General features: G+C 48.6%; 6 protein-coding genes across 6 annotated transcripts; 3 read left to right on the forward strand and 3 right to left on the reverse strand.

Moving 5' to 3' along the window:
* Window positions 1-599: 599 nt before the first annotated feature.
* Window positions 600-2,909, forward strand: GIQ15_06067 (ubiquitin fusion degradation protein 1; the record flags this gene model as incomplete). The annotated part of the gene is made up of 1 exon (XM_033553484.1): window positions 600-2,909. The coding sequence occupies one exon, from the start codon at window positions 600-602 to the stop codon at window positions 2,907-2,909; it is 2,310 nt and encodes a 769-aa protein (XP_033404628.1).
* Window positions 2,910-3,497: 588 nt separating this feature from the next.
* Window positions 3,498-4,406, reverse strand: GIQ15_06068 (uncharacterized protein; the record flags this gene model as incomplete). The annotated part of the gene is made up of 3 exons (XM_033553485.1): window positions 3,498-4,001; window positions 4,067-4,195; window positions 4,299-4,406. 3 exons carry the CDS (start codon window positions 4,404-4,406, stop codon window positions 3,498-3,500), a joined length of 741 nt encoding a protein of 246 aa, XP_033404629.1.
* Window positions 4,407-7,445: 3,039 nt separating this feature from the next.
* Window positions 7,446-8,493, reverse strand: GIQ15_06069 (protein transport protein yip1; the record flags this gene model as incomplete). Its single annotated transcript, XM_033553486.1, has 2 exons — window positions 7,446-8,045; window positions 8,149-8,493. 2 exons carry the CDS (start codon window positions 8,491-8,493, stop codon window positions 7,446-7,448), a joined length of 945 nt encoding a protein of 314 aa, XP_033404630.1.
* Window positions 8,494-8,879: 386 nt separating this feature from the next.
* GIQ15_06070 (sorting assembly machinery subunit) lies at window positions 8,880-10,688 on the reverse strand (the record flags this gene model as incomplete). Its single annotated transcript, XM_033553487.1, has 4 exons — window positions 8,880-10,093; window positions 10,192-10,378; window positions 10,456-10,575; window positions 10,659-10,688. The coding sequence occupies 4 exons, from the start codon at window positions 10,686-10,688 to the stop codon at window positions 8,880-8,882; spliced, it is 1,551 nt and encodes a 516-aa protein (XP_033404631.1).
* A 368-nt stretch (window positions 10,689-11,056) lies between these two features.
* On the forward strand, window positions 11,057-12,043 carry GIQ15_06071 (ubiquitin-conjugating enzyme E2 6; the record flags this gene model as incomplete). Its single annotated transcript, XM_033553488.1, has 3 exons — window positions 11,057-11,083; window positions 11,146-11,225; window positions 11,299-12,043. The coding sequence occupies 3 exons, from the start codon at window positions 11,057-11,059 to the stop codon at window positions 12,041-12,043; spliced, it is 852 nt and encodes a 283-aa protein (XP_033404632.1).
* Window positions 12,044-12,900: 857 nt separating this feature from the next.
* GIQ15_06072 (uncharacterized protein) lies at window positions 12,901-15,245 on the forward strand (the record flags this gene model as incomplete). Its single annotated transcript, XM_033553489.1, has 5 exons — window positions 12,901-13,012; window positions 13,255-13,707; window positions 14,036-14,193; window positions 14,279-14,403; window positions 14,480-15,245. The coding sequence occupies 5 exons, from the start codon at window positions 12,901-12,903 to the stop codon at window positions 15,243-15,245; spliced, it is 1,614 nt and encodes a 537-aa protein (XP_033404633.1).
* Between the last annotated feature and the right edge of the window lie 101 nt (window positions 15,246-15,346).

A 15,346-nucleotide genomic window follows, 5' to 3' on the forward strand; every position in this document is an offset into this window, starting at 1 on the left:
GTCAGTATAAGGTACGGCAAGCACGGACCACATTCTATTAACTTTAAACCGTAAAACCGACCTCAAATTACTGGTGATGACAAGATAATTGCCGAAGACTGTTATTCAAGTAGCTCGAAAGACGGCATTGGATCGAGAGTGCATATGCAGAGAGGGCCTTATTCTGTGGTTGATACCACAGAACGGGTATCAGAGCCGAATTTAGATATCTGTCTTCTAGAGCATATTGCCTATAAACTGGATAATGGCTAAAGGATGCTGGAGATATGTTATAAAAACAACGCCCGAGTCCGAAATATAGCACTTAAATGCTGGGTTGTATGGGATTCTATGCTGGGGGCGCATGAGTATGCCTTTCCATATATAGATCTCTCGCTGATGACTAAGCAGAATGGCAATGCGACTGGATTACCTCGTTCGGACTTTCCATCAACTTCGCTGAGCATCTCTGCCCCGAGTTGCTTATATTAACCAACTTCGCAGGCGATGGTGGATCATGTCATAACAACTTCGTGAAGCCACTTTGTGGCTACTTGAATACTATACTCTCGTCCTTTATTCTTCTTTTTTTTTTTGGGTTACACGCGGAGCTTGAAGACATGGAGGGGCTATCGTGGAGCTGCCAGCTCGCTGTTACGCCGCCCAACAGGGCCCAGAAACTCGTTGGGGACAAGATAACCCTACCACAATCTGCGCTTGAGCAGATACTTGCTGCCGTTCGCAATATTCCGTCCTCTACACCCGAAAACCCGCTTTCTCCTGATGTTGATTCCGAGGCCAGTCCGCTCGGTCCCTCCAATAATAACGATTCCAGACAACGAGAGCTTCCGCACCCTCTTACATTCCGCCTGGTAAATCCTGGAAATGGACGTGCCATATATTCGGGAATTAGGGAGTTTTCTGCAAACGAGAATGAAATTTCCGTGAGCCCATTTCTGCTCCAAAGCCTCGGCATAGAAGAATCGGATTTCGACATCGAACCAGACTCTTCCTCGCAGGATAAGTTGCCCATAGTCACGGTTCATGTGGTTCAACTTCCTAAGGGATCTTATGTGCGGCTGAGGCCACTAGAGGCTGGATATGATGTGGAAGACTGGAAAGCTCTATTGGAGCGGCAACTGCGAGACAATTATACCACCCTCTCGGTTGGAGAGGTTGTCTCGGTCCTCGCTAGTCGAAATGAGGTCATGCAGTTCTTGGTTGACAAGGTGTTACCTAAGGGAAACGCAGTCTGTATTGTTGATACCGATCTGGCCGTGGACATTGAACCGTTAGACGAGGACCAAGCCCGAGAGAGCTTGAAAAGGCAACTGGCAAAGAATCGTCGGGCACCAGAGTATACTGGTCAAAGTTCAGCCGGTGGAACAATCGCTAACGGGCAGGAAGTGTGTGACCAGGTGTTACCAGGGGATTATGTGGATTACGAGCTTAAATCATGGGATCGCGGAAACCCCCTGGCACTAGAACTAAGTGCTGACGACGACAAGGAGATGGATGTTGATTTGTTTGCGAGCCCATTCTCAGCCAGGCAGAGAGCTCGACCTCGTGATGATCAGCATGTATGGGGTGAATTCTCGCACTACCTTCCAAAGATCATTGAGATTAACCCCACCAATGTGGAGATGCGCCATGCTGATTGCCTCTATATTTCGGTACATGCCCCTCCTTTGGGGTTGGCGGAGCTGAATAATGGCTCTATAGAAGCAAGCCATCCACAACCGATCCCGTTCAGACTTCGAGTAACTACATCCTTAAAGGCAACGGGGACAGCGGAAGAGGAGAACCTAGGTCAAGATGCGCATAGTAATGATGAAACACAATGCAAGAATTGTCAGCAATGGGTCCCCAAAGCAACCATGGTGTTGCATGAAAATTTTTGCCTTCGTAACAATATCCTCTGCCCTAAATGCCAAAAGGTCTTCCACAAACGATCTTCTGAGTGGGAAAATCACTGGCATTGCACCCAAGACGACGCATACGGAACTGGAGCATCTAGCAAAGCGAGGCACGATACCGTCTTCCATTCAACTCATACTTGCCGCGAATGCCAATATGTTTCCCGGAGCCTACCTGATCTAGCCCAACATCGGACTACTGTATGCCCTGAGAAGCTTATTCTCTGCAGTTTCTGTCATCTCGTTGTTCCTCAGAAGGGCGAGTCAGACCCCGAGGTCTTAGATCCTGAAGTGGTTCTGTCCAACCTTACACCGCACGAACTCGTAGATGGGGGAAGAACAACGGAGTGTCATCTATGTCACAAAATTGTCCGCCTTCGAGATATGAATACCCATCTACGTCACCATGAGCTCGATCGAGTTTCACGTCCTTCCCCTCAGATATGCCTAAATGCCAATTGCTGTCGGACAATAAATGGCCCTAACCTCAACCAACCACCCAGGAATCCGACCAACGACACGCTTGGGCTTTGCAAGGTTTGTTTTGGGCCTTTATACGTTGACGTCTACGACCCTGAAGGCAAGGCCCTCCGCCGCCGGATTGAGCGGAGATATCTATCTCAAATGCTCACGGGATGTGGCAATTCTTGGTGTCTCAATGAGTACTGCAAGTCAGGTCGCACAAATTTGAACATCAGTGGCGGAGCTACCTTGACCTCGAAAGACATATCTCCAATTATCAAACCACTTATTGAAGGGATCTCAATCGAGCCAACCATGGTTAACATCTCCCCCCTCTATTTTTGCACCGACCAGGTTATCCAGACAAGGAAGAAGTTGGCCGAAGCGCTTGCTTCCGAAAGTGCTGAGGATACAACATCATATAGTGAAATATACGAAGTCGAGTGGTGCATGGCGGCCATAGAAGCTGCCAGTGGGGACGTGATTAAAGCTAGGGAATGGCTTCACGATTGGGCACCAAAGAAAGGGGAGACCTTTGGAAGCTCCTCGTAAGGCCCGGTTCACACCTGGCACGAAGGCTATGCGAACATCTATTAATGACTCACGATTCTTTCACGACACACGAGATGCATACAGCTGAAAATGGTGATACGAAATACTCTTTCCATGCAGCCATTGAATCCTCTCCTCCCTTGATCTACGGAGTACTAGTCATCGTGGACGACCAAGAAATCTCGCCATTCGCCCAAGAGAACATTCGGAGAGAAAAAAACGTTTTATTAAAAGAAGGAGCGAACATAGCTAATAGGGGCTAAATGATGCCAGGCTATTAAATCCACCTCACACTCTGCCGAATTTAAAACCGAATAGCTGCTGGCCCTTGACGTTGCAGGATCACATTAATTAGGACGTGTGGGGGAGCAGAGAAGTAGAAAAGAAAAGGAAAGGAGTCAGAACCCCTTATACCAGCACCATGCACAAATGACCGCGGGGAAAAGACAACCTGACGATATAGCATCTGACGGGAAACCAGGGATGATACCGTTGGGGGGTTCTCAAAGGTGCTCGGGCATACTCAGATCTCTATTCACCACAATAAATCCATGCCTTGGGCTAGGACTCGACCATGGGCGGGACCATCTAGAAGATGCCGCCAAGTCCACCACCAAGACCCTTGCCGCCAAAGCCTCTGTTGCCAAAGCCTCTGCCGCCAAAGCCTCTGCCGCGACCTCTGCCGCCAAACTCTCTGCCGCCATCGTGGTCAAAGTCGTTGTCAAAATCGTTGTGGCCCTTGCCATAGTCGTCGTGGCCATAGTCCTTCTTGCCATAGTCGTCGTGGCCATAGTCCTTCTTCCCATAACCATAGTCCCTCTTGCCATAGTCGTCGTGGCCATAATCCTTCTTGTCATAATCGTCGTGGCCATAGTCCTTCTTCCCGTAACCATAGTCCTTCTTGCCATAACCATAGTCCTTCTTGCCATAGTCATCGTGGCCATAGTCCTTCTTGCCATAGTCTTTGTCCCCACGGCGGTCCTTGACATGGACCTTGTTGTGAGCAAACTTGTTGTGGTTGAACTTAGCATCAATGTCGACAAAGTTGATTGGTTGCTGGATGTGTGCGGAGCATGACTGAGAAGAGTGCTTCTAATATGACAGAAATATCCACTGTTAATTCAAGATTGGAGTCCGGAGGTGAGAGGATTACTAACGTCTCCGTTGCTGTTGCAGCATACAACAACGCTGTCACAGCTGACTTGGCTTCCGGTCAGCTTGGAGCAGGTGCTTCCCTTGTTCTTCTCGGGAGAGCAGCAGTATGGGGCGCCGGATGAACATTTGATCTGCAGGTACCAGTTGAGTTAATACCAAAACTACCCTACAGCCAAGGCCAAGAGCTGAAAGGGGCATGGGTGACATAGTTTCCTATGCCTTAGGGTCACATACGTCTTGGATCTCGAGTCTGGTGGGCGCATGTGGGCGGTGGGGTCGTTCACCAGCAGAGACGCCGGCTGCCAAAATGGCAATGGTGGCTAGGACTTGCGTGAGCTGCATCTTGACCCGAGTGGAGTGAAGTATTTGGGCTTTGCGTGCTGGGGAATGTTTGGATTTGATTGCTAGAGTGAAGATGTTGCGGATGATGATAGAAAAGAGGATTCTTCACCGGATGGCGAGCTGCCTTTTATATTGCTACTTGGGAGGGTCTCACTCGATCACATATCCCCTCTGCTGTGAGATTATGGATTTTTACTTTTCTGCTTAGAACAAGTATAGGCCCCAGAGTCTACCTCGTTACTTACCACCTTCCGGCTCGTCATCCAATCGCTATCACGATCCTAATCTTCGCGTCTACTTTCTCGAGATTCAGATCTAGACTCCGTGCTGAAGAGATGAGGACTACGGCGTCCCGGAAACAAGGATTGCGAGACATGGAATGATACTGATCATCATTCGACACCAATCCTCCGGTTTCTGGTAGGCGCCGTAGCGTCGGCATACAAATGAGTTGATTGACTAGTCTTCCAACAAATTAGGGTCGGACATAGGTTATACGAGGTTCAGACGTGTCTATTCGACAAATCCCGGGCCGTAGATACTCCTACGTGACACCAGCGTCCTACACAACAAAAGGAAATATCTGGTTACCATCGACTAGATGCATCTAACCCCTCAAACCAGGCGTCGGGCTCATCGTCCAGTTACGCTACCTCCGATACAGCTCGAGATATTCAATATCGGATTTTTTTAACCTCCGGGAACATGTGGGCCCCGATAGGGCTTGTGTAACCTGCGATTCGATAGATATACATCTAGAGCATAGAAAGCCATCTTCCCAGTCAGGACATGGAAGAATCCAAGGACATGACCGGGAGCTGGCTCAGAGCTGAACCAGGGGCAGAAAGAAGAACATTTTTAAGAAAGAGAGATAATCGGATCACTACATTATTTCTGTGTCGCTTCGGATTTCGCCTCCACAACCTGGCAAGCGGGGAAGTGATCAATTGTAACTTGGTTCCAGAGAGACACTGGACGTCTTGAGAATTACAGAACCAACAGAATATGACCACGACTACAAGATCCCACAGCTTCTTGTGAGCTTGAAGTCCTTCGTCTGCCTGTCCCACTATCATAGCCCCAGGCTTGCACAAATTATATAAAGCGGGGGATAGGAGGGGAAAATGGACTGGATCTATTTCGCAGGCTGCGCCAGCCCCTTGCTGATCCCTCTCGAGCAAGAGTATCATGTCTTTGTTTTTTGGCGTATAGATAAAAGGAGATCCTCCGCGCTCTGCTGAGGAAACAATAGGTTGTAAACCATTACCATTGCCATCATCGTTATCATTCCCTGTGCTCCGAGAAATATTCAGCTTTCTAGCCCAGCTGGCCACTTCACGACTAAACCAGTATCCACGGTTATTATATCAAGATGAAAATTTCCCAGGCTTCTTCTCTCATTTCCTTCTTTCTCCTTATCTCCGCGGCAGTTGCATCCCCGGCCGACGTTCGTTCTCAGGCCAAATCAGCTTCGCAAAATGCGGCTCGGGGAGAGCCACATCGAGAGGGCCGTAAAGGTGCCCCCCAGGGAAACGTATGCAAAACTGGCGAATCCTACTGCTGTAACGAAAAACAAGGAAGTATGTTGTCAACTCGCCTCCTTCCGACCATTTTGCGTGGCTTGCAAGAAACTAACACCACTCACTCAACTATAGAAAACACTTGCGTCAAGTCAGGGACGAGCTGTGACCAGAAGGTCATTTGCTGCAATAACGACAACGGGGTAAGTGATCAATACAAGTCCTTCCAGTCCCTGGCCATTATATGAGATATATAGGTGCTGACATGTGGCACCAAACGCAGTACCAATTCTGCGTGGGAGATATCAACTTCAATATGCCAATTACACTCGACATTGACATCAACATGGATTTCTAAATCCTCCTTGTACAAAGATACATCTAGATAGTCCGAAATTAGCTCGAGTTATTAATGAAATATATTTATGATATACCATACTAGGTACTCAATATTTAATACTACCATGAAACAAGCATCTTCCCTAGTATAAATATGTTTCTAGACGAAGAATCTAGGGCAATGCCATGGTAGACGATGACAATCTAGTTTCCTCACATATCTCGACGGACTACTTCTCCTTGCCCGTCACTTAGGTACATGGCGGTTAGTAGAAGCTGTTTACAACTTTGCGCTTAGCCTTGTAGATCTGTTGATATATTCGCCGAGCTAGTTAGAGCAGTGACATAGACTATTGCCGGGTCTCTCTCTAACGGAGCATGCAACCCAAACTGGCTAAATGATTATCATGGACTTCCACCACATGCAACTCCGGATGCTGTCAAGGCCTTCTTTCAATTCCACCTCAAGTTTATTCCATTATCGTAACGTAAACTTGAGGTATAATATCAAGAGAAGTACGAGTCACATTATCGTGCTCAATCGGTGTTTACGTATCAAGGCCTATGAACATAATCATTGATGAAAACTGTTGCCTTTGCTTTTAAGCCTGGGTTATTCCAGCTGGTACCCAGTTTACTTTTGTATATATTGATGTAAAATTTCAATATGCCCTTAAGCTGGGGGGCGGTAGGCTGATAGGTTAGAATACGGTAGGATGCGATTTAAATACCTGATTTCCTATCGCCCGGGAGAGTGAGGTATTACAGGATGGCCTCCCCACCTATTTTGCGCGTATGAGAAAGCCAGGGATGTGACCTAGTGAGCAATAATTACTCTGAATCGTTCTTTTGGAACGTTGATCTACGTATCGATATTAGCGGAGGCTCTGTATTCTTCTTGAGTCTTAGCATCTATATAGCCAAATAAGGGAGACAGAACAATTTTTTATTTATAAGCCCCTGTATATATCAAGTGCTAAGTACACCTGTTCCTGGTACACAGAACCAACCCCGTTCTCAGAAAAAAATATCACAGAGCCGTATAACTATATGCTAAAAGGTTCGAAGCTACCCCATCCTAGCAGCTGGGCAGTTGAGCAGCTGAATCGCCTGGGGAATATGGGTAATTAAAAGTCATATCATATCATATATCTTGTGGAACTTCTCTCTCGCTCTACATTCATCCACCAGTGGCCTTAGCGACCAACGTACCGCCACCCCTAGACGAAAAGATCCCCATTATCCCAAAGACAACATAAAATAGTGCTAGAGGGTATGCAACCAGGACCCTCATACCGCGCATTCGAGCCACGGCGCAAAACATGCCTGAGCTGCTATACGTGCACCACCCAACTGCGGCGGTCGTGAGCAAGTAGCCAAACACGGTATCCATGGGTATCAAGATTCCAATCAAGCTAGTTAGGACGAGGGGGAGGAAGCAGTATCCTAAGACGCTTGCGGAGCGAGGGAAGGTTAGGGTGGACGAGAAGTGCCCACCACCTCCGTCTGAAGGGTTCATGTTCATGTTCATGTTCATACCCGTGGGGTCGTGCGAGGCTCCGTTGGTCGATGGGTCGATGGTAGGTGACATTAGACTGAGGATGAGGTGGAGAATGACGGATCCAAAGACAGCAACTCCATAAATGTAGCCGTAAAACACTTTGCCTGATAATAAGAGGAACGTTCCGTACAATAAAATGTAGAGGAGGGCACCATATAAATCATTATCGTCCATCAGGTGTTGATCAATGCGTGCAAATGGATTTAGCACGGAAAGGGTCTATGCCACACGCAAGTCAGTAAAACACATACATAGGTAGACATAATTGAAACGGATGAAGTAAAAGTAAACCCACCTTTGTCCTTATGTGTTCAAAATTTACCCCTAGTTCCTCGAGCAATGGTGGCTCCCCATCATAGCCCTCCGTCCCGAACGCAGCTAACCAGCCCATCCGTAAGCCTCCTTGTTCTCCCATTCGACCGCTAACTGCATCTGCAGCACCGCCAAAACCAGATGGCCCGCCAAAGGATGCTCCTCCGCTGCCTAATGGGGGGTAGGCAGAGGATCCCGAGCTGCCTCCATAGCCACCGTACGAGACCTGGGCAGGTGTTGTATGTCCTGAAACTGAAGAGTATGACGATGGATAAAACTGGAGGTTTTGCGCCGACGATTGCTGTGGAGGGACGCCGTACGGTTGGTGTTGCTGCTGCTGGTAGAATTGGGCCATCGTGGCCCTGACTGCTAGGTTGCCACGAATCCAAGAAAGTAGACGACGTCAAGAGGTAGACGTGAAGGAGCCGGTTGTTCCTCGCGCGCAAGCGAGTAGGATTGAGGTCTGTATAGGGCAGTAGAACCGAGAGTTATATGTCGGCAATGCTGGGTAGTTGTTGTGAATGCCAGAATTTATCTCGGTGAGGATGGAAGTTGATGGTCCGCCCGCCAATGGTGGAGCGAGTCCGAACAACGATGTTTATTTACTCTTTTATCACAGCCACTAAACCGCCCAGTTTATACAAACAGCACCAAAGAAATCGAGAACAAGTCGAATCGAGACTAGGTTTCTATTGTTTTTTAAAACATGGGAAAATATATAATGTTAATACAAGTCATAGTCTACAAGAAGCTAATTCCAATTCCAAGTTGAAGGCCTTTCCTGCCCTCTTCTCCCTTTCTAACCACGAGCGGGAGAGAGAAGTTGAGCTCAAATCTAGCAGCAGGATGAGCGTATACAAGTCCTACCCCGGCGGCAACGCTTGGTAGACCGTTTTGAAGCTCGGCGATCGTGTGGCATACACTCTCCCGAACCTCAGCATTTGATGTCGGAGCCTGGCCGGTGGGTGTTCGCAGGGCAAGCAGGCGGCCTGCATTGATGAACGCCTGGAGTCTGAAGGGCTTATCAGCACCAACGCGGGGGAGAGGGAAGAAGATGTTGGCGCTTCCTGCAGCATAAAGGTCTCCGCCTAACGCATCTGGTCCTTCGCGAGGTCCCAGGCCAGACAGCCTGAAGCCACGAACGTCCGTTGGCCCCCCCAGTTGGAAACGATCGTTGATCTTTGAAAGCTGAGGTTTGGAGTCAGAGTCTAGGCCCAGGGGGTACAGAAGGCCAGCTCGGAAACTCGAAGTGAAGCTTATCCCACTATCTCCCTCGATGCCTGGAACAGGAACCGGGATCGCTGTCTGGGTCTCTACTTCCGACTTCCAAAACGCTACATCTCCTTTCAATGGACCACATCCGGCAAGTTCATTCAGAGTCCGTGTGTAGAATCCGCGTGTTGGAAGAATGGGGTTATCACGGCGATCGTTAACCCATATATGCGAGATGCTAGTTTTGACACTATCGCCAGCATCCTCGCGAACGGTTGTTGAGGCATTGGGTGCTAAGCCCGTAATCTGGCGCCACAGGCCATTAAGGGCTATTTCATGTCGATGGCCACGGCCGTTAAGCCAGCGGAATTTGGTCCAGGCGCCCTTCAGTACTTCCTCGTGGCTTGCCCAGGGTTTCTTTGTATCGCTCGCAACAGCCCCGGCCTCCCATCTAAAGTTCGGATCGCTAAGAATTGGGGTTTCGAAAACGGCCTGGTAAGATGATCTCGTGCGTGTGCCGAGAGAGGCGTTCAAGTTCAAGTTCTCTGCACCGCCGAAGATGTTCCGCCAGAGGAGATTTCCGTAGGCCGACCCTTCTGCGTTTCCGAGATCGGTTCCGGTCTTCAACAGCAGACGAGATTTCTCTTTGGTGGCAAGATAAACACTCAAATCGGTTGGAGTGGTGCTCGGGTCGGTTTGTGAGGGCTTATCAAAATAGACACCAATCGGTTGCTCGAATATGTCTGTTTCGAGGTAATAAGTACATGTTTTTCTAGACAATCTTCCGTCAACCTGTATAAACAGGCGGTGACCTCAATACTGAACGGGCTCAGAGGCTTACCGAATTGATTTAGCCTGTTCGTGCATTTCGCTACTTCTTCGAGGGTCTCCGATAGAGTAAGTGTGCGGCCTTTATTTTCGCTTAACAAGGGCTGGAGGGCCTTCTCAAGGAAGCCTCTCCTGGTATTCGGCGCATTGAGGACTTGGACAGAGGAAATAGTGCATGGTAACGTGGAATTTTGCTCGAGCTGTTGATTTGGGACCGGAGAGTTAGTGCACGCAAAGAAGGCAAGCCAATTAGCGGGAAAATCGAGTCAAGACCGACCAATTCTGCAAGGCGAGCCTGAGCCTTCTGGTAAATGCCACTTATTCGTTCATTGACTGCTTTCTTCCGCTCTTCTAGCACCTTCGGGTCAACTGCGTGTTTCTGAAGACGGTCGAAGATCTAGACGGGCAACCTGTCAGTAAACGCTCCAATTCGGGTTGCCAGGCGGGGTGCAGCGCGGCCGACAGGTAGATCGGGCATACCTCTTCTTCGCCGTGAAGTGAAGAAACCATCGCGGCTCCTACAACAGCTGTAACTGCGTTAGTTGAAGCCGTCCGTCCTTTTCGTTTCGTTCTATCGCCGAACATTCAAAGACCGCAGGAAACAAGAATAATATCACGTGAGTCATATGACGGAGTTATAGTCACGTGAGCGGCTTGCGTAGAAAGATCGATCTTCCATCATCGAAGCCGAAGATAAATACCATCATTGCACGCTTATTTCTCGTTTCTACGGTTATTGTACGGGTAACGGGTTGGAGTCTGCCGGTTCGTGTTATACTGCGCCTCGATATTGTTTTTTTTAAAAAGGAGAATCTGCACCATCTTCTCTTCCGTTCAACTCTCGCCTGAAAAGACCACGAGACCGCCAATCGCGCACCATGGCTACCAAAGCCGCCACCAAACGAGTAAGCATAACGGGAGAGATCATGACTGCTATCACAACTGTGCTGACCATATCCTACCTCAGCTCTCCCGCGAGTACCAAAATATCCAAAAGAATCCACCTCCGTACATCGTTGCACATCCGTCGGAGTCAAATATACTAGAGTACGCAATGATCTCCCTCCCACCTACCAATCGACCTCTGAATGCGCAGCCTTTTCTAACTAGATAACTTTAGATGGCATTACATACTCACAGGCGCCCCACAGACACCCTATGAGAATGGTCAATACTGGGGTACTTTAATATTCCCGCCAGAATATCCCTTCGCGCCTCCGGCAATAAGAATGCACACTCCCAGCGGACGCTTTATGCCATCGACCCGCCTCTGTCTCAGCATAAGTGACTTCCACCCCAAGTCCTTCAACCCGGCGTGGGAAGTCTCGACGATCCTGATCGGACTCTTGTCATTTATGAACAGCGAGGAGATGACGACAGGCAGCGTGAGTGCCTCCGAAGCCGAACGCAAGTTATTCGCAGCGAGGTCGAGATGGTGGAACTCTACTGGCGGCGGTTCTTATACAAAAGCCGTACCGGGTGTCACGTCAACGATCAAGGGGATTGCAAATATCAAAGCTGGAGATGGGGGCAAGAAGTTTCGCGCAGAGTGGCCTGAGTTAGACCAGGAGAATTGGAAATGGATCAAGGACAATCGCGTCGACCCAGCCACGGGACAGATATTGCCGGATCCTAACGAAGCATTGTTAGCCGAGAACAGCAGTACCTGCTCACCCGAGACCAATGCGCTGCGACGGCGGCCAGGTGGGAGCGCCACAGGGTTAGGGGTAGTTGTTGAAGGTGGCCAGCGGGCGAGGGATGTTGGGGAGAGCTGGTTTCGAAGAAATAAAGTATGGATATGCGTTGGCGTAGTGCTGGGGTATGCACTGTTGACACGATTATTTGACGACACCCGGACATGGTAGCAGATCTTGAGACGATATCCAACCCTGCCAATACGACTCCCTCGCTGGTCTCTGATGGAATACGCTTCAGCCACTTCCTTGCCCGTTGCTATTCATAGGGCTGGGGGCCACACGCTCATCGTCGGGCACACCCACATAGTAATACTTTGCGATGTGCATAATCTCCCACTCTTGGCGTTGTATAGCAAGATAGAATGTATTAACAAAGATTCTTGATAGACTCTATCACTTTCACGGCGAGTGGCTCAACCTTGCCGCCGGCCGTCGATGGGTTCTGCAGCCCGAGGCCGGGATCAACCCCAGGTTCGTCCGTATATGTATGCAGCCCGCTCTTCCGCGGAGTGTAGATATAGACCACTGGAGCCGCGCCCTAGACTGCTAGCTCGGCCTAGTTAGCTGATAACTTGTTCTTTGGCCACCTCCTCCATGAAACAAGATGCTGATTATTTAAACATCAGACGGTGGGTCTCACACCAACCAGACGGGCCGGTCGAAGGCTAAATAAAAGACGGCGGACGAGGAAAAACCGACATCATGTCTATTTAAATGTAGGGAATTGCCGTTATTCACACGTACGACAGGCAGCCCTGTGTGCTGCTCGAGCCTCACGCCGGAATATTTTAGCCCTTCTGGATCCTACTGCGCTGCATCCTGAATTTTTTATTTTTTTTGCTTCAGCCGCAAGTTGCAACCTCGCCGTTTGGCCCCCTTTTACTTAATTCTAATGAAACTCTGACGGAACCCCTCGACATATGATCTGAGGAACATCCCTCGACTCGCCACACAGTTACTCATACCATCTATAATCCATTGGCAAGCTCCAGGAAACTGATATCGGTCTTCTCTGAGCCACCAAAATGGCCCAGAAGAGCCCCATCATTGTGCCCAAGGGGTTTAATGCATCTCCGAGCTCATCCTCCTCTTCGCCCGATGCTACTTCTTCCGCGCCTCGCTCGGGGACTACTCCTGGTATGTTGACTCGGTCCTTCTTTTTCTTCTTCTATGTAATTTGTTTTATTTCTGCAGAAGCTGGGGACACCATGTTCCTGGTTTCTCGGCGATCCCGGCTCAATCGGTGAAGCTAGCTGTTCCTTCAAGAGGTTGTCAAAACCCACCGAAGCTCTAGCTATACCCTCAGATAGAGCAGAAGATACGAAGTGTGGCTGAGATGAGATCGTAAAAAAGAAAAACATTGCTAACATAGCGTCCAGAGAAATCTTTGCCCTATGAACGTCCATCGTTTACATTTATCGGGCAAGATGAAGAGTCGACTCTGAAGGGGAGGAAGGGTTCTGATACCCGGAAGATGATACGTTCTCATGTAATGCGAGACGTCCGCCGCAGGGAAAGGATTGCCGGTCTTAAACGAGTCTCTAAGAAGGCGTCTGCCAGGAAGAATGACTCCTCGTCTTCGAGCGATGGCTCATCAACGGCTGTCATCACGCATCGAGTAAACGATCGTGGAGTGCCTACAGCAGAGGCGTACTCTGGCCTAAAGGCACCGCCTTCGTGGGTCACGCTTAAAGGATCGAATATAAAGGGACAGCATATCTACATATTTCACAACCCTTTAGCACACCCCATTTATCCAACTATAGAACCGATGAGCACTCTAAAAGGTTGTGAAGGCTTGGGACATGTAGTCAGCAACTTACTGCATTATAGTAAGTCAATTTCCTTCTTCTTTTTGGTGTCAACCTTTACTATACCCAATTTCATATGAATACCCCGCTCTCAAAAGAACGAAAGCACCAAGGATAGGATGAACGACGCTATCTGATGAAGCTACTTACCACGAATTCTAACCGATAGTCTCCAAAACCCTCATACCCATGACTTTTCCAATTGAAGCGAGAAAAGATGCAGAAACCAGACGATTAGCCATAATGATGGTTGCTGCCGTGTCATCGTCCGCTTCATTCTTTTCCCAAATGACTCTTAGCGCGGCCCATAGAGCGATTTTCGAACAGAATCACTCGATAACACTTGCAGGTACTGATAAAGAAGAGTCTATACTACCGGACCCCACATTCTACGTCATGAAGGCCAAATGTATAGCGGAGATGAACCAGAAGCTACGGGACCCAGATCCGCAGCAAGCGGTAGATGATACTGCGATAGATATTGTGTGTGGGCTTATATCGGCAACGGTATGTCGCAATAATTATATCTTGCGCACACCCATGATAATTTGTTGCTTATTGATATTCTGACACAATCCGTTATGCAAAACAGTTGACATTAGCTCTATTTGAAGAAGCCAGGGTTCACTGGTTAGGCATGAAGAAAATAGTCGATTACCGTGGAGGGGTATTAAACATGGCAATGCAAGGCTCCCGGGGCATAGGCGCCGTTCTAACGTGAGTGCAGCCTGGGAACGTAACTCTTTTGATTTAGAGATATATAAGGCCAGCTACTAAACCAAGGAATTGTTAGATGCGACCTCAAATCAGCCTGTACGCTATTAAGCCGGCCTCTTTTCCCATTAGCCTGGGAGCCTCAACCGCTTCCGTCCGAAGTTAGAGACAAAATCACTCCTCCCCCAACATCACAACTAAGCAACCTCGCCAACACTTTGTGCGCAAATAAACATCTCAGTCCCATGCTCAATTCTATACTACAAGAAGTCCGAGATGTCTTCTTCTTTGAGGTTTTCCATCGCACCGACCCCTCAGGGCTCACCGCTGCGGAGCACGAAATGTTCCTCATGAAAGGCCACGAAATAGAACATGAACTTTTGGATTATCCTTATCGTTCACCGGAAGCCAAAGGCCTTTCTGACAAGGAGATTTTACATTTGAACCCAATAGAGACCGTCACCCGATTGACGACCTTATCCTACCTCAGCACTTGTTTTGTTGTCTCTCCACCTAAGTCCGGAACTGGTCGAGCAGTGACAAAAAATCTGAAGGACGCTCTCGCCAGATGTTTTTCTAAACCAATATCTGCCCTGCCGTCAGAAGATCTCTCACTCCTCGCCTGGGTGACATTTATCAGCATTGCCAGCGCCTACGACCCGCTCTTGAGGTCGTGGTTCGTGGAAATTCTACATGACATTTCCATAATAAAAAACTGGCAGACTTGGGAGCAAGTTGAATCAGTAATGCACGGATACCTCTACGCAGCTCCGCTACACGGACATATATGGAAGAAACTATGGTTCGAGGCCCAGTCATTCAACGTTATCAAGGAAATTTTATGAACAATGCTACACCCAGCAGCGATGGCTTTCAGGCCCTTCATGCTACGACCTTTGCCTGGAGTTTAAACATATATACCATCTAGAGTTTGTTTTATTTTCGG

Source organism: Arthroderma uncinatum (assembly GCF_011692745.1).
Source record: "Arthroderma uncinatum strain CBS 119779 chromosome Unknown scaffold4, whole genome shotgun sequence".
NCBI lineage: Eukaryota > Fungi > Ascomycota > Eurotiomycetes > Onygenales > Arthrodermataceae > Arthroderma > Arthroderma uncinatum.